At 38.9% G+C, this 19,145-nt stretch overlaps 1 protein-coding gene across 1 annotated transcript; it reads right to left on the bottom strand.

The window, feature by feature from the left end:
• Positions 1–8,345: 8,345 nt before the first annotated feature.
• Positions 8,346–15,350, bottom strand: LOC139743845 (uncharacterized). Its single transcript, XM_071654302.1, has 5 exons — positions 15,213–15,350; positions 13,256–14,530; positions 12,385–12,513; positions 10,829–11,036; positions 8,346–9,326 (listed from the first exon to the last, which is right to left on the bottom strand). Exons 1-4 carry the CDS (start codon positions 15,274–15,276, stop codon positions 10,867–10,869), a joined length of 1,638 nt encoding a protein of 545 aa, XP_071510403.1. The 5' UTR covers positions 15,277–15,350; the 3' UTR covers positions 8,346–9,326; positions 10,829–10,866.
• Positions 15,351–19,145: the final 3,795 nt, after the last annotated feature.

The following is a 19,145-nucleotide window of genomic DNA, read 5'->3' as shown; positions in this document are numbered from 1 at the left end:
GGACTATGTTATTGACAAACTCAGATTGGTGAGTCTGCGAATAAAACTAAGTGCTTAGCATACAAGTCCAAGGCGGAAAACAATGGTTCCGTTATCCGGAACAGATACTTTTGTTCTTTTTTTTTACTTTATAGACATAATGATGAACATTAGTGACTGAATCCTGAAAATAACAAAAGTTATTTTTTTTAATTGTTATATCATTCTAGCTTGCAAACGGAGAGACATACTGTTTCAATCACTTTTTTTTTTTCAAAACAGCCAGTCGTTCTATTCAGAAGGGGGAATCACCGACCAGTATTATACATGATACGACTAACGTTAAGTTTCAGTATATTATGTTGGAACAATCACTGGGAGTTCGACTATCAGAGAGTCTTTTAAAGGTGGTATCCTTAGAAACCTCAACAGCAGTTGTCTATACTACATTTTTCTTGCATGCACATCATCATTTGCATATACAAAAGACGGACATTTCGAATTTTGTCAGTTGCTACCTTCCTTCTGATTCGGTCTTGACTTACGTACCGCACTGAAATTCCACCGCTTAGGAACGTCAATCCGACTTATGTGCTCAGGATTTCAGTCAGTTGCATTTTGGAGTAATTATGCGTTCTTAGAATATAATTTGTTCCACTGGTACAATGTCCTTCGATGGAAAACCCCCCCCCCCCCAGATATATCTACATCGTTTACTTTCTTTTTATGTCAAGCATGTGCACATTATTTTGATGAATGCCTTATCATGTGGAATCCTTTCCTGTCGTTCTGCGAGGTAGCCCTCCCCCATGTTAAAAAGAAAACTCAATAAAAGGAATTTACAGATTTCTTAGTCCCTGATATGACATCTGTACTACAGACGATTTATGGTATGTAGTATTTCCGTTTATGTCTGTCTAGTCTGGCCACGGTCAGTTATTTCAAAACATATTTATGGGTTTTCATTGAGGGGATAACTAAGTTTCGGAATCCTTCTCTTTGTCATGAGAAACATCAAGTAACCATTCCTACATTTACATGAAATATCGCATTTATTCACTCTCTGTTTTTAGATCTTTAGATCATTTTGTGCAGGCCTCGAGGAGCAGAGTATTTTGTAAAAGAGACGATGATAGTAAATAAATATGTATCTCATTTACACTCAGTGCCAAAGCGCAATGGGACATAAATCATGCAATCGGAAACGTGGGGACTGTCAGTGAATGGAAGCTTTGCCAGATGTGAAGTTCAATGACTGCTTAATGACGGCCGGACTGATTGGAGAGATATAGGCTGGTTCACCTTGACACTTGGCCCATACTGCACGTGTGCAAACAAGGAGACTCTCTCGTTCGGACGCCATGAGCTCGTTTCCGTTTTACCTTGTCACCTGTTATTTGATTCAGGTGAGGCAGCTTTTCATCGGAGTTTATTGCATTATGACGATCATCGTTGACGAAATGAATGAATAGAATGGTTTTGGATGATTTTTGGATCAAGTACACGTTGAGAGGTACGGAAGGAATATTGCTTTCAGGGGAATAGCAAAGTTTATTTTGACAGCGATAATGTGTCACACAACAAACATTCAAAAACATTTTGTACAATTCAACAGTTACATCATTTATAAGTGGAATTATGACTTAAATTTGAAAACAAAGCCATGTGCCAAATGCTTTAATCTCGAGATACCGCACACATCAATACAGTACTAGCTACTCATTTTATAACTATGAATTCAAGCATATAACTCGAAAGGAGTTGAGAAATGTTACAGAGAAGTTTGTACTTAACAAGGTGAAACGAGGAGTAATGCTTTCTCTTTACCGTCCCTTGCTCCGTAATCGGAAATCCTATAAGACAGAAGGAATTTTAAAATTCAAAAGGTGACAAGAAGTTTTGATGACCACTACTAGAGCCTCATAGAGGAAGCAACACTATCAATATCAAATCGTGTGAAAACACACTGAAACAATCGATTAAAATCGTTCGTCAAGAGATACTCGATTACTTGACCCCATGAAAGATTGTAACATAATATTACCAGTCATGTTTAAAAGTCCCTGCAATCAAAATGTATTAATGCCTTTTGCTGCCTTTGGATCTGTACATAACATACTCACTAGATACACAGTTATGTGCCTTACCATTCATTGCTTTGTCCAAAAAAAAAAATTGTCAGAAATATTTGCATGAAGAGAACATGTGATGCTATTGTGAGTGCAGGTAGTAACAGCAATGATTGGCAAGGCAGATAACTGTCTATTGTTCAGCTCAAGTGATATAGGAGGATGATCAATGTCACAGCAGGAATGTTTTGAGAGATTTTTGGGGGAGGTGGGGTAAATAGGGTGCAGAAAAAATAATGAAAAATGTTTAAAGATATATGATGCATTTTTTCGTGAAGTATTTTGTAATTTGGTTTCGTAAAGATCAAAGGGCATCAATAGAGGTCAACATACATTTGGATTGCAGGGACCTTTTAAAGGACTTGTATCGGTTTGTACAAACAGGGCATTGATGTGACTTTATAGTCGTCGGTTCGTCTGCCTTGCAATCAGATGGCTTCTACTTATGTGAAGTGTAGTTGAACAGTACTGTGTGTAACCACTGGTAACTATGCTATCTCCTATGTAGTAAAAGGTAAAACACTCTGTCCTTCCAATAAGACAATAATGACACAGAGGTTTCGTGTGTGATGGAGCCACGGCTCACTCACATATACATGGTCCCACTTCATTCAAAGAGCAGGGTGCTAGTCAACCATAACACTCACATCAGAAAATGGAAAATGATGCCAACCCTTCGGGGTTACCTTCAGGTAAATAGCAATAGTCAGCAAACGGTATCAACCAGGCACATTGCAATGCCATACGAAGAAGTTATGATACGATGAAGAAACACATTTTGGAAATCAGAGTCTTCCTATGTGGACTGAAAAATGTAGGAATTGTGACGCTGTATTCTGGCAAGATATAACATTTAAAATGAATTAACGCTCTCAATAAAGAAAAAAAAATAGTTATACAGCATGTTGACAATACATTTGATAAAAGATAGACCAAAAAAAAAAATCACTTACAATCTTTGCATTATTCTTTACACAAAGGGTAAAAAGAGGCTAGCTCCTTCTGCCTATAAATGTATATACCGTGAAATTCATAAAGTTTTAAAAATGTACCCATCTGTACTGTATCTATCTGTATTCATTCGAAAAAATGATAATGGACAATTCCATGTTCATGAATGCCATACAGTGAAGGAGCCACCCTCCTCCCTTAAACATAGACATATCGGTCACTGGTCACAAACAAGCAATATTGATAGATTTATTCCAACGAGCCATAGCCGTGTATTGCTCGAATGGAATACAGAAAGTTAAAACAATAATCACCCGTGTGACCATTGTTCCCCCGTGGTACTACCACCACCACACTAACCTGGACAGGAAGCGGGATTATTTTCCTGACATTCTGTCGTTATCTCCAGTTTGAAACATTTTGAAACCTTGTGCGCCCCGCTTGTAACTTGAACTTTGCTCTATAGAGAATTAATCGATATGCTGCTGTGAACATAGACCGGAATGTCTGCTGTTTGTGTTCCCTTAGGACAATAGAAGAATGCAATGACAATAGCAACGGACCTCGCCTAATTGACTTCTGAAAAAAGGAAGCAATCAGTAATGGCATTCATTATGTATACTAGTAGACGAAGGCCATGGCATTCCACCGCCGTTGCCAAGGTTTCTCCCTCCAACAAACTCAAGGCATCGTACAGCAATCAAGGTTAATTTAAAATTAACATAATTCTGTAATTATCTCGATGAACATTCTAACTGTCAGAAAACTTCTAAGCCCACAAGTTGACCAAGAGTGCATGCATGATTATTTCATGTCACTAGAAAATCACCCCGTGCATTTTGTGTGGTCTTTGAGATACACTGTAACAAATAACAGCAACAGATACATTGCATATGATGAATTCTTATCATAACTTCACCTTAATTGATGTAATATTCGAGACCATAGCTCCAACACGTAAAGTGATTTTTACACAGTGCACCTGCATTCAATATATGGGAGAGACGCCGAGCGCCGCTACAATGACCGCTCTTAACCGTTTGCATGTTTAACACTCTCTTTCGTATCCCCTCTTGTGTGTGCGTTTGCGTGTGTCTGTATTGAGTGCTTACCGTATGTGTCATTTGTATGAGTTTGTATTGGTGTGTGTGTGTGTGTGTGTGTGCAAGCACGTATCTGTGGATTAAACATTGACTCTATGATGACAGTGATTATTTGAATATCTCTCATCTTTTGTCTTTTGTTCTTTGGATACAGTAGAGTTTATTCATATTGATCTTTCCTTCTTTCTTATTTTTCCGCACCATCTTGACATACAAGCATAATGACATCAACAACGCTTTACAGGGTAACAGAAAACACTAAGAGAAAATGTAATAATAAACTGCAAGAATTACTTAGTAGCAACTAAATGACAGAAGGTATTAAATTACGTTGGATATATGCTACCTTAGCATGTTTATTATACATGTCATAAAATATCTGTAGTTTCTTTTTATCTCAATCATCTCAATCATGGTCCTTCATTCGTACGCAACTAAAGACCTTGCCAAATTGCTTAGCTGTAGTAACAACTAATTTGTTAATCCTTGAGTAGCATATAGTGAGGCATGCACTGTAAACGCAATAACAGTACGTTGAATAAAGTAGCTTTCACACATTCCACGCATCAAGACACTCAATGAATGATGACATACATTTTCATTCTGTATGTTTATTCACTCTCACTTCCAGACGAAATTCATAACCAACACAAGTCATGAAAATGTTGATGCATAATCAAGCTTTTTCAATTGATGATAATTATTTTTCTTTTTATCATTTTGACTCACTAAACATGCACATGATTAAAAGATGGAACAGCATGAGTTACCAGTAGATAATTAAAGGTAACTTTTTTTCTCTTAAATTGGTACTCTAACCTAGTGTCTAGGGGGATTTAAAAGACCAGAGCATTTATTTTCATGAAAGGAGATCGGTTGTATTTTTATTAAAGTCCCCTGTAATGAGACACACACGTGCACGTGCATACACAGATGGTGCATCTCTTTCCTTCTCTGTCTCTCCTATCTCACCCACCCTTTTGGATATATCTATAGTGGTTCATTATTTACTTTTTAGTACACATAATGATCAGGCACAGTACCTTTACAATGTCGTTAACAAGGGCACTGACCTGCATGTTGTTGTGCCGAATCTTTCATGGCGAACCGTGTGAGATATTCGGTGATTAAATACATCTGTGCTATCGTCGTTGGGCCCATTAAAATCAACTGGTGTATATTATTCATTAAAACCTTTCACATCTGAATAGGCAGCCTGCTGTCAACGATAGCTTAATCGAGGTGTTTTGTTTTACGGATGAGAGTATTACGAGTGTGGTCATGCAGGGAACACATAACAATAACACATCTATAAACGACCTTTATTACGTTTGACATTTTTTTTCTTTCTTTCATTATAAACTTTGCTAGGGCTCACATGCCACTGCTGGGTATAACGAGTGTGGATGGTGTGGTGGTGTTTTCTAGAGAATGTAGAATGTGGATGTTGGTAAGTAGTCTGAAAAGGAGACCCCTCTCCGATGTTAAAGCCAGAAGTGGAAGAACTGGAAGAATGGGATGTGAAGAAATGAAAGCTTTTTCTTTTTTCGTCGATTGCATGAGTTGGCAACAGTGTACGAGCTGTGCTCTTTAGTGAACCCCTAATAGTTTTCTTAGAGCATGGGCAATGTAACAAGTTGGGTTTGAAACTATATTATGCATACGTGATTTTAAATCGTTAGTTACCTCTAATTTTATCGTACAGTCAACTATTGTGCGCTCAAGATTTGTGCTTTTCCTGTGTGACGCTATATGTTACGTGAATAAAAATAAAGCGAACTGAATTGATGAAATGTCTATCAAGAATGACTACATGATCCTTCACTACGAATTACTAATGGTTACAGAATGATTAAAACAAAACCATCCGTCATTAAAAAGTACTCAAAAGGTAACTGTAGGAATGGAAGACGGAGTAAATTGAGACGAATGGAAGGTGTATTAATGTCAAATATATTCATTCTCTAGTCTGTGCATGGTATAATATTGCTCTTGTCAATTTTTTTTCTCTCCTCTCTTCACAGCTTTCTTTCTTTCTAATGCATTAAAAACCAAATCATTCCTTTCTCTCTCTCAAGTCTCCTCATATTCTCACATCTCTCTCCCTCTCTCTCTCTCTCTCTCTCTCCCTCCTCTACCTCCTCTACTCTTTCTCTCTTTCTTCCCGTCTCTGACTAATCGCCCTTGATCTTGGATCGGGTGTCTGTGTGGAGAAATTCGAGCGAAAGAGGTTGAGGTCAAAAAAAACAAAAAACCGACGGCGATGTGATGTCGGAGAGGATAAGGTCGAGAGGACACCGATTGGCGGGGCCGAGGAGGGGCGGGCGAGCAATCAGCAACGCATGGCCGACCTTTGGACGTGTCATTAATTTACCCATCCGCGTTATTCTGCGCTCCGTGTCACGCTGTTCTCCGTTAAATTTCTCGCATCGCACTGGTCTCTGGAAGGCGCCACATGCGACCGCAAGAAAACAAGTCATTAGTGCAAGTGGACAGTATAACCCTCCCAGGCTGCCATATATTATTTAATGAGTCGAAACGTAGTAACAATCTGCTTCTGTTATTGTGAATACTCAATCCTTTTGCCTTTGCTAACTTGATCGGTCAATATGGAATAGAGATTAAAGTCAGGCGCAAAGAGCTAATGACTTCCAAAGACCAAACTTGTGTATAGTAAAATGCAAGGACGAAATGGATATAAAAACCTGAGAAAAATAATTCTGTAGTTATTATTTTTGTAAAAAAGCTACGCGACCGTTCAGAAAACCAGTACACTGTTTGATTATCACCGCTATTTTTTTATGTCTTTACGATAAAGTATGTTCTTGTACCAAACATCGCTAGCGTGAAAATTACTGGTGTTCCGTCAATGTGAGCTTGGAAGGGCGCCCTTCTTTAATGACAGTACTGATGCATGACCTTAACTGCTTAAAATCTCACGTTTCCACCTTCCTTGGTAAAACTGCACTCCTCGGGTCGTCAGATTCTTGTCAGCTTACATTTCTTACATGTGGGTCAATCAAGCTAAGTCAAGGCAAAGCGAAATATTGGAAGCATTAAAGGAACAACCACGAATTCCTCGAGGTTTGAATTCGAAACGGTAGCATAGTTTTCACATCGGTCAAGACTGTGCATTTCACTACGAGAACGTAAGTACAGCTTTATATGCATAAACACACGATTATGAAGTGAAATGAATGATTATATTGTGCACTTCTTGTAATTTTTACGCGTCTGATCCTGTATGAGGTTATGTTTAATCCTCTGACCCTGAATGACCGTGTATGTACTATCAGGTTCCACTATTGCTGCATACTCTTCATTTCACACTGTCTTGCTTACCTTATTCTCTGTTTTAAGAAAAAAAAAGAGAAAGTATTATGTATCTGTGTTTGGCGACAAAAATGCAATAAATTTTAATCAAAATGGATTGAGTGAGTGTTGTGCTGTCAAAAAGTTATCAAACTTAAAAAGGTTGTAACAAAGATATCGTTGAGCGTGATATGAAAATAGTAAGACATATTTCCAAGGTTTCACTCTACCTAGCACAGCAGCAGCAAGAAGAAGAAGAAGAAGAAGAAGAAGAAGAAGAAGAAGAAGAAGAAGAAGAAGAACAACAACAACAACAACAAAAATAACAACAACAACAATGACAGCAACAACAATAACAACAACCATAGTTACAGATAGATATTATTTACAAAAGACTTGCTGTGATTACCCCGGCACGATCTAAACTTAGCAACGACTACTGCTACTGTTGTTTGGCCCATTGTGACGATTGTGAAAGTCTATTATTAGAGTACTTATTCTTATTTATATTAAATCAGTACTTCTGACAATCACTATTTCGAAGCATTTATATTGATCTGGTTGGCTTTTTTTTCTGTATAGAGCGTGATTGGTCAATGCTGAACGCACTCCTTCCACATCTACATGCGAGGGGACGTAGTTTCGAGACACTCTGCCATAGATGGCGCTGTTGAGGTATCGAATGAATGCCAAGATTGGCGTCTGCTTTGTTTCTTGCTTACACAGTCGAAGTAATCGTTAGTGACTTAAATTTCAACGTCGATCATTTCATATGAAATGGCACTGAATGCCATGATAATCTCTAATTGTAATTTGATTTTTAGTATTAAAGATTTTGGACCGCATTTGAATCCGAACATTATCCATGATATGAAAGAAGATATGTTACAGGCAATATAATGATAACAGTAAGGTATTATTTACCAGGCTAGCCTCTTCAGTGTTGGCACTGTTCTACCAGAGGGCCCTGCCATTATTATTACCCTAGCATTGCCAGGTACCCATTTATACACCTGGGTCGAGAGGGACATAGTGGGTAAAAACATCTTGTCCAAGGACGTCCGCACTGGGCGGGATTCGAACTCGGGTCTTCCGATCGGGAGTCGGGAGTCTTCTCCACGATGCCACAGCACCCCCATTACTCAAGCATTACTACTTGAGTATACGCTTTACTCAAGTAGATGGTATTGCTAAGAAAAGAAATCCGTTCGCTAAAAATAATTCCAAATCATTGTGAAAGAATAGTAATAAAAAACACATACAAAAACATTAATCTGTGACTATAGTATTATATTGTACAAAGTGCACGTGACCCGAATTAGCTTTCACCCAAATAATGATACAAAATATTGACAAACTGAGAGTAATAAGAGACGAGCTCAATTTCTTCTATTTGAGTGAATATTGTGGTCTGACATGGAAACAAAATCGAGTAACTCATCAAAAGTATTATCTTCTTTTCTTCCTCAGTACTATCTTATTCAATCTATCATGCCTATACTTACGTGAACCTGATAAACCTTGCACAAAACCCAATATCTATTTTAGAATTTTGTAGGAAACAGGTAAAATCCGCTTGCAATGTCATCTTCTCAGAAAATTTGACTAAAGTGGCGTAGCTTGTTTGCACTGACTTCACAGAGCCTTCCTAGGAATTTGTTTTCCAGGAAGTACCAAATCCAGTCGAGTGATTATGCTGTCAGTATATGTCAGGAGTTGAAGTCTTCTGGTATAACGAGATTTAATATCTTCTTGGTTTGTTTTCTTCTCTCTCTCGTGGTAACTTCAGTCAACTGTCGATGTCGCAGTCACACGCTGAGGAATAGTGAGTTCGTATATCTCCAGGAACTCGCTGATATGATGACATCAGGGGCAGAGAGAGAGAGAGAGAGAGAGGGGGGGGGGGTGAGATGATATATGTGGGCAATGATTGGCTCTTTGACAGACAGACTGACAGACAGACAGGGGGTGAAAAACAGCATCATTAGGAGAGCAGAAGAAAGCAGTTAGGAAGTATGCATACATAAGCAAACATATAGGCGTTTTCACATCAGTCCGATGTTTCGAAATAGCGCGATATTTTCTGATTTGGGAAATTAACTCGATCACGAAATAGCACGCTATTCGATGATGTGAACACAAATTAGCGCGCTAATTGTATCGCTCTGATTGAGAACATTTCTCGAGTCCAACTCGGGAAATTTCTGAAATAGCGGGATAACATAGCGAACTAGAGCGCTATTTGATAATGCGAAATCACCTCAAGAAATTAGCGCGATGCATCCCATCATGCCTAGCGTGTATGACCCGAAAGTGTGCGCTCTACTGGTATACCTGACACTGTTTGCGCATGCTCAGCTGTCGAATTAGCTCGAAAAAAATTCGGGCTAATTCTTTTAAGGCTGATGTGAATAGGAAATGAAATAGCGCGCTAATTTGCGATCGCGAAAAATATCTCGAGCTTGGATTGTCATCGGGCTGATGTGAAAACGCCTGAATATTTGGAGAGAAAAAATCGAGAGCTTCGAATCAACACCGTTAGGAAAGTGATGACAATCAAATACCTGAATTAATGCGTCACTTACAGTACAGTTCATAGATACGTATCTAGTTCTTCGCACCCTAATTTCCTTTTGCACAAAATCCTTTTACATCGTGAAGGTTTCTCAACAGTGCCCGATTTTAACATCAAAAGAGTTTGATCATGCAGTGATTTAGGATGTAGTCACGACGACTCTCTTCAAAGTGTATTTCAAAAGTAACCATGACCAATTATTGAGAATTATTCATTTACTAATAAGAAATTGCTAAAAGCGCTCCGTGGTATCCAAATTATAATAAACTCATTGGTGTTTCAAACAGTAAGTGAAGCATGATAGTTGCTAAAGTAGTTTTCTTATCCATGCTTGTGCTTCTAAGGATTATGTCTTCGTCAATATTGATCTAGCTGCGCTTAAAAAAAAAAAAAAAAAAAAAAAAAAAATATATATATATATATATATATATATATACATATGTTTTTAAGGGTGTGGTTTTCTGATGATACTTCACAATGTTTTGCACCTGAAATTGGAGTGTGAATTTAGATTTCAATTAGTTTGTATTCTTTTTGGTAGTAACAACTGAATACTTTAATACACCTTGTCTATAATAATGCCACATACTAGGATTTTGAGAATGAACACTTTGTCGCCATGGTCGGTGTCATTTATAAAGATTACGTCACGGATAATCGTTACATCAGAGATGCTTATCTCAGTACATTTAAAAACCAAAATGCCTGTCTTCTCAAATGACTCTATCTGCTCATACGCAAAGTGAAACTATGAACTGGCTCATTATCGTGGCTTCTACCTATTGTTAAAGAGGCGCCATCTACGTCTATGGCTTGGTTATGCTGTCCGGACGATTCGCAGTGTGACTTCTCCGCTGCCGAGACTTCCGAAAGGTCGCACGCCCACGACCCACCGGACATCAGCACTTAAGTTCCGGAGCCAGAACGAGGTGCGACGGGGATTATGTATGACCACGTTGCGGCACTGGCAGAATGCACGGTCGTCAACTGACAACAATAACATACGCAAAAATTTAATGCCATCTTATTTCCAGTGCATTACGTCTTCATTGAAACAAGAAGTAAACAACAACGTAACACACAAAATGGCGAGACACGAACAAATTCGCCCTAATTTCTTAATCATGTTGATAAGATCTCATTCTCCGTGAAACTGACAATGTGGAGCACTTTATTGAAAGCTTCGCTCAAGACTCACATTTTTTTTTCACCAGACATTTAATTACTAACTCCCTTGGCCCTTTGCCCCTTTTAGGGGCTTTTTGCGTGTTTTTTTTAAACAGATATACAAATGTTGGAAATCATCATAATCATCATAATTTATGTCCATACATACACACACACACATGATTATATAATATTTAGATATATATATATACATACGACTCAAAAGAAGTGCGTATGATCTCATTTCAAAGAATCTCAAAATACATCTGCAAAGGGATAAACTCTCGACTTGAAAAAAGAAAAAGTTACAGCTCGTTATTCCGAAGGTTCTTTAGTCCGAAGGTTCGTTATTCCGAAGGTTCGTTAATCCGAAAATGAAATAGGGTTCGCTATTCCGAAGGCTCGTTTATCCGAAAATGAAATAGGGTTCGTTATTCCGAAGGTTCATTGATCCGAAGTGATATAGGGTCCGTAACGAACCTTCGGAATAACGAGGTTTGTTTCATTTTCGGATTAACAAACCTTCGGAATAACGAACCTTATTTCATTTTCGGATTAATGAACCTTCGGAATAACAAACCTCATCACATTTTCGGATTAACGAACCTTCGGAATATCGAACCTTCGGACTAAAGAACCTTCGGAATAACGAACCTTCGGAATATCGTCACAAATGTTCGGATTAACGAACCCTTTTTCATGTTCGGATTAACGAACCTCTAGGTATAGGGAATTTGTGTGATTCGGATTAACGAACCTTCGGAATAACGAACAGCACCCCCCCCCCCCCCCCAAAAAAAAACAAAATCGCAAAAATCATGTATAGAACTATCAATCCTCGTATTTCTGGTCTTGTTTGCAAATATTAAGTAATCCATTCAGGAATGACAATATAAAAGTAAGCGGAACATGTGAAATCATGTGTAAACAAAGCTTTCGATAGTCTCCTCAGTGGATTATTGTCGACGATGTTTTTTATACCTTTTTATACTTTTTTATTATCTTCCACGCACTAGATCAGCTTAGATATGAAGGCAAATTGCGATCATCAAAGAGTTCTGCCAATGTCATCTGAAGGCCAAATGATGGTCACCTGCTCAGCAGAATTAAATACATTCATATCGCGTAGTCTTTGCCAAAGACAGCAAGCGAATAAAGCATTTCGTACCTGACTTGATCTGGATACGGTACCCCATGGGCTCACCGGGCCAGGATGCCGGGGGTTTCCACTTCAGGAGGAGACCGCTGGTTGCCTTTAGCCTCGTCTGGAAAGAACGTACGCCCTTCGCTCCGGCACCTGTTAGAAACCATCAGTTCCAAAGTCACGCTTCACTATTGTTGTCAATCCAGAAAACGATTATTTTCAGTTAGACGAACAATATGGTGCACCAGTGATTATAGCTTCTTGTTCTAAATGAAAATGCATTTTAAATGACCCTTTGCATTGAAAAGTAAAGTTGTAATTGAATGACGTTTGGGTGAGTTTATTTTTGGGGATATGTGTTTACAGGTAACTTTATTAGCCTTGTTGTGTCTTCACGATATGGGTAATGTTTGGTACCTTAGTATATGCCTACATCCCCTTAATTCAAATCTTAAATTTCAATTTCAATTTCATTCATTTATTGTCCATATCATGGATATTGTTTTGTTTACATGCTTTTTACAAAAAAAATAACATTATACAGTGCAGTAACACAAACAACATCCAAATGACATATAAGACATAAGAGAGACATCATTTTGCCAACATCATAAAACATGAAAAACAAATAATTATAACGTATCTTATATTAACATAAATACTCTAACAAATGAAACAATAGCTAAAATCCTACAGAATATCAGTACCTTCTCCTTTCGATACACAATAAACACAATTTGCCCCTTATCAAGGTTATGTATAAATATCAATAACAATAAGAAAGAAATGGAAATCATCCGGTAATGATGTTTGCCGTTTCTTTTTAACTTGCTCATATATTGTTATCATTACGATAGAAAAGCTAACGTCATCTTAGGAGATGTTTTTTCCTCACCTTGCAGAGGATTCGAGTCTGAATTGCCGCTATCTGTTGACAAACTGGCTAAGTGTGCATAAGACATGTCGTCATCAGTGACGTAAACAGTAACAGAATATGAGACATCAGGTGAGTCGTGGTTGATCATGTGATTACCGCGTTCGATGGGAACAGTAACCACACAATCGTTTCCATCGCTCGACCTCAACACTGACTTCGACCTAGGTAGAGGCTCTAAGTCCAGTAGGAAGCCTTCAGAGTTCGCACAGTCTGTGGTTATGAGGACGCGGGCTTCTGCGTTGCGGGTCTCGTCAGCAATTACGGGGACCGAGGTTCGACCAGTCACCCGCTGACTGTCTGCACTGACAGCCGTCAACGCCTGTCCGTTTTCGGCATGATGCAAAATGTAAACAGGCTTGTCGGATTCCACCACGTAGACGCTGCCGCCACGCGCGGTCTCTAGCGACGACTCGCCGCTGTTCAGCACCGTCGAGACTTCGGACCCTCCGCCGAGCAGACGGACTGTGGTGTCGTCGGAACTTGCATATATCTGGTAGATGCTGTCCTCAGAAGTTACGAATGACGTCACGACAAATCTCTGCCCCCATCTGTCGGAAGGGAGTAACTGATACGGCTGTCTGCATAGTGTACCCTCTTGCATGTTTGGCGAGCAAAAATCACCAACTATTACCGATACGGGATTGTCGGAGTTGATTTCAGTTCCCGTCAGATAGCCGGGACTTCGGACGACCAGTGTTTCAAACGCGCCAAGATTAATCTGCAAGACATCACCCTTGTGGTGATTTCTGCCGTCAAAATCTACCGACGAACTAGGCGCAAAGTCCAGACGAGCTCCAGCCTCACCGGCCGTAATCAACAGCTCCGTCGGTGACGCGACATTCCCGGGATCAACGACAAAGTAGTCGGTGCCGAGCATCGAGGTTGGAAAGGAAAGAAACGATGTCGGCATGTTCGGGCTCAGATGTTCCTGATGCATACGGACAGCAATTGGACTATCTGCTTCGATTTTGATGGCGCTCAGGGTCTTGCCAATGGACTTGGCAGATAACCTGCAGTTCATCAGGGCGGGTATTGTGCATCCCTCGCCGACCGAGAACGTTAGTCGCTCGTCATCATTTCCAGCGATGGTCAGGTTGATACTGGCAGACGACTCCAGACCGCTTATGTAGAGTTTAGGATTGTCGTCGTACTCGACGCCTTCGTTGTATGTCGTGTAAAAGGCGGGAATGACAAAGCTTGTGCCTGCATTATCAGGTCCTCCTGCCACAACATCTGAATTAGATAGAAAGCAGTAATTCAAAATGTATCTAAGAAATAGATAGATGGAGTATGTTAATTTAACAGGTAGTAGGCCTACAAATTACATACCATGTGTGTGTATTTGCATGCGTGTGTAAGTGAGAGAAACGACAGTTATTTGAATGCATTGAGAATATGGTTAGAAGGGTAAGATAAAACAGACGGAACGATAGAGTGTTTGCATCTCTTAAAGATTTAAAAAAAATTGTTTCCCTGTCAATATACTCAGAAATCGATGATTTACAATTCTCAGTCAAGTGGGTCCTCTGACATGTATACAGTTTGAAACGAAATGTTGGAAAGGAGATTCTTGACATTTCACTTCAGCTTCACAGAGATTGTGTGATAAAAGTAGTCATCCAAATGAATCAATATGATTATGCATGTAATATAGGAAGAATTTCTTACTGGATAACGTCAACTACCTTTGACAGAAAGAACGTTTCAGACCGTGTTTGAAAACGGATTAAGAAGATATCATAATGAATTATTTCAGAGAGAGAGAGAGAGAGAGAGAGAGAGAGATAAACAAAAATCAGTCAGAGGGAAGGATATAGAGTGATTAATCGAGACAAAATGCTAATGACAGAGATGGTAAAGTTAGGGAAAGAGGAAGGAAAAAGGTAGATAGAAGGTAAGAAAAAATCATACTCACTGCATATGAAAGTACACAAGACAACAGCGCAAAGAAGTGTTGACCTCGATGTAAATGTGGCCATGTTTTCCCTTTAGATTGACCGAGTCTCTTTCATATACCGGTTTGAACCTCTGCTCATCACACTGACCAAGGAGGTACTAGACACTGACACAGGGAATGTTTTACTATTAATTATATAGCCTAGACCTGCATTGGCTTTACGGGAGAACCTTGGAGCATTTCGCTGCTTCCACGTTGGTAACAAGGTGTTACGTGACGTCTATGGAAGAGGCGAGCGCGTGCCTCCTTTCAAAAAAGGAAATCCGCGCAGACGCAGTCTTTACCCACATCAACCGAACGACTTCCTGTTAGCTCGGATTGCCCATAAAAGTTGAATAATGAAAAGAAAAATCCCACCACGCAAAAACTTGGCCTTCCTTAGTCATAACTTATGTAAAACCTGTATTGTTCCGATCGGCAGCTATTTCTATTTCCTCTCTGATGATAATGAAATATGAATTGAGATATGTTAACATACCAATTTAAGCCAGCAAGAAATATTTGCCCGAGCACAATGCCGGCCGTACACTTCATTTTCATTCTACTTGTAACGTCACTTCCATACTACGTGAATTACTTGTAGCCGAGAAGACGGAAATCATATAATTGAGTGATCTTAAAGCAAGTTGTTGATGCTGTCGATCTCTTCATTTTTTTTTTTGTATATCACCAGTTAAGCGGGATTGGTAGACAGTGGTAAGCGCTTGAAAACTTCAGTAATTGACTGAATCTGTTTCACCTTTGTGCAAAATTCCTAAAACTGCTGTTATGTATCTCGCTCTTTATTGGCCTTGTTCATCCAGGTATGGAGACACTCCAGGCATGTAGATAATATCAACATGCCTTGATGTCTCTGTCCCCAACCTGTTATGTTCTCTATAATCCACGTTGTCCTAACGGACAGAACACATTACATTATGTTCTTAAGGTGGGGGCGGTAATATGTCCCAAAATACCATTAATGTGGATGATAAAGACCATTACAGGTTGAGAAAGAGTAGGTTTAAAAGGTTGACATGAATCAGTCAGTCATAATTAAGGTAGACAGATAACGGTAATCGGACGGAAGCATTGCAATAACAACGGACCGTCCCCAAGCCAACCCTATTCCTGTTCACCTGGCATTCTAGGTCATCCGTAGCAAACAAGGATGCTTGCAAAACTTTGCTACCTTGCCTCAAAAAATATCTTTTTTCCCATATTTGCTTGATGTGGATGTAAGTGCTTTGTTACGTACGACATGAAATTGGACAGGGCTTATACAAGATGTACGTGTTACACAAACAAAATATTGGACATGTTTGAAACTAGTATAAGTAGGTCAAATTCATGTTCAGTATGTAATCATTGAGAAACACGAAGCAACTGATGTAATTAGGGCCTACACAATACATTCATACACACATACACACACACACACTCAGACATTTGTTAATGATATACTTTATTTGAATTTCTTCGATATCAAGCTCATTTTCACAATAAACTTAGCATGAACAAAACTAAGCAGCTGTATTCTTCTCACTTGTGCTGCTGAATCATAAATCACGCAAATCAAGCCCTACTGTATTATATTGTAAAACGGGTATATTGCTGATACATTTCTGCTGTACATTGTGTAAAGGCAATGAAGAAAAAATATTTTGTGAACTGATGTTTATGTATATGTATGGCTCCAGCAAGATATGTATAATTATCATACATGTACATGTATGTTCATGTACAATGATAATGCAGGAATCAATAAATCAAATCAAATCAAATCAAATCAAATCAAATCAAATCACATTCTTTTTTAACATACGATAAAAAACAAATTCAATACAAATCATACCATGTATACGCACACGCGCTCACACACACACACACACAGACACACACACGCACCCCCCCCCACACACACATTTACAGTAAAAAACTGTCTACAGTAGTCCCCCAAGGGAGGCGAAAAAAGTGGCCGTTTGGGGCAGATGGTAGCCAAAGACAGGTGGCTGCTAAGGTAGGTTTGACTGTAAATATACATGAATGTACTCCTCAAAAAGTTTGGAAATCTGAGTTATCATTTCCCCCTTTCTCAATAATTACCAATACATTCGTGGTACCATCACAAAGACTACTTAGATATTCTCTCAATTGATACCCTACTTGTCATAATGCCATCGGGGAAAAGGCAGTGTTTCAAAATATAGGATAAGGTTAAATTAAAAAAGTTCCAAAACGAACACCAGTGGTCATAAATAAGCCATAAAAGAGTGAAGAACAAATTCTTTTCTATGGAGTAATATCTTCTTCTTCTTTTTTCTGAACTGGTCAGCCATGAATGCCAATTTCCACAAATTTCTGACTTTAGCATTCCAGCTTAGAGTAGTGCCATGCCAGGCAAGGTTGATGGCTTATTTCGTATTTGGTTGTTCATCATTCCGTCTGAGAGTAAATGTTGAAAAGGCCTGCGCCATAGGGCAAATCGAAGCTGGGATGCTTCAAAAAGATGTGGCTGAGAGACTAGGTGTCAGCCCTGGACCGTCACCAAATGGAAAAAAAAAAATCTAAGCAGAAGGAGATGTCAAGGACCGACCCAGGAGCGGACTTCCGAAGTTCACAACGGAACAGCAAGACTGTTTTTAATACATCAAGGTCCTTGGTCTATACAGAATTACAAGCAAACATCAAAAAGTATCCAACAAAGGAACAACAAGAGAGAGAGAGAGAAAGAAATAACATGAGTGACTTACCAAACTTGGGTCATTTTGCTTTTTTTTTTTAAATTTTCACCTCGCTCCGAATTTCAAACCTCTTAAAGGTTCCCTGAAATACAAATGTATGTTGATTTGTGTTAATTTATGATACCCTCAACATCACTTTTCTGTGATGTTAATGTGACTAACAAGAGACATGGCGAGGGAACATGCAAGTTATGCTGAGTCGAGGGGAAGGTGCATCCCAACCAATGTCTTTTGTTAAACATATTAGTACTTAAGCAATGATTGACAGATGAGGTCACAACAGGAATATTGGCGTGGAAGGATTTTTTTTTTTGTGGGCGTATCCAAGTAATATGAAGAATAATGGAAGAAAAATTAGTTAAAAATAAATGGAATGTTTCTAGATATTTGTTTCGCCGCAAATGTGATGTCGAGGATATCATAATCAACACAAATCAACATGCATTTGTACTTCAGGGAACCTTTAACCTCCATAAAAGCTAAAATCGTGACATGTAGGGTATCATTCAAAAGAATTCAACAATCTTTCTGTGTTTACCAAACATGCTTCGATTATTACTGAGAAACTGAGAGCAGTAATTGATAAAACTTACATTTCCAAACTTTTTAGGACTTTATCATCATACAGTCAAACATGTCCATAGTGGCTACTCAAGGGAGACGAAAAAGTTGACCGCTATTGACAGGTGGTCGCTGTAGACAGGATCTTTTACATGGCTTTTCTCTCGGAGGGAATTTTTATTGGCATGTGGCCGCTATAGACAGGCGGCCGCCAAGGCAGGTCTGTATATATAACGACATGTGTGCATAATTATACTGTTACTGCTTTGCTTTCATAGCGCGAGAGGTGAAAACCTGAACAAATCGTTTAGTGAGTTGTGGTGCTATGACACGCATGCCATCGTATCATTACTTTTACCATTTCTTTTAATCACGTGGAACTTATGGGACTCATGTGTTCCCGTTCAAGACTAGTCGCTCATATACTGTGCTTACTTTGAAAATATTGTGTAAAACCTCTGTAACATTGAATTTATAATACGATATGATATGATGACTATAATATTATGACGATTGTTATTACATTTCATACGTGTCACCATCAGAGGTTCAAAAAGATGCTGTACACAATGATAATGATATTGAAAAGGGTTTGTTTTGGTCTTTA

This window comes from Diadema antillarum, unplaced genomic scaffold (assembly GCF_040938485.1).
Source record: "Diadema antillarum isolate AM-2024a unplaced genomic scaffold, OU_Dant_1.0 seq00001116_RagTag, whole genome shotgun sequence".
Lineage (NCBI taxonomy): Eukaryota > Metazoa > Echinodermata > Echinoidea > Diadematoida > Diadematidae > Diadema > Diadema antillarum.
The sequence above is the reverse complement of the archived record's forward strand: the minus strand, read 5'-3'. Positions and strand labels throughout refer to the sequence as shown.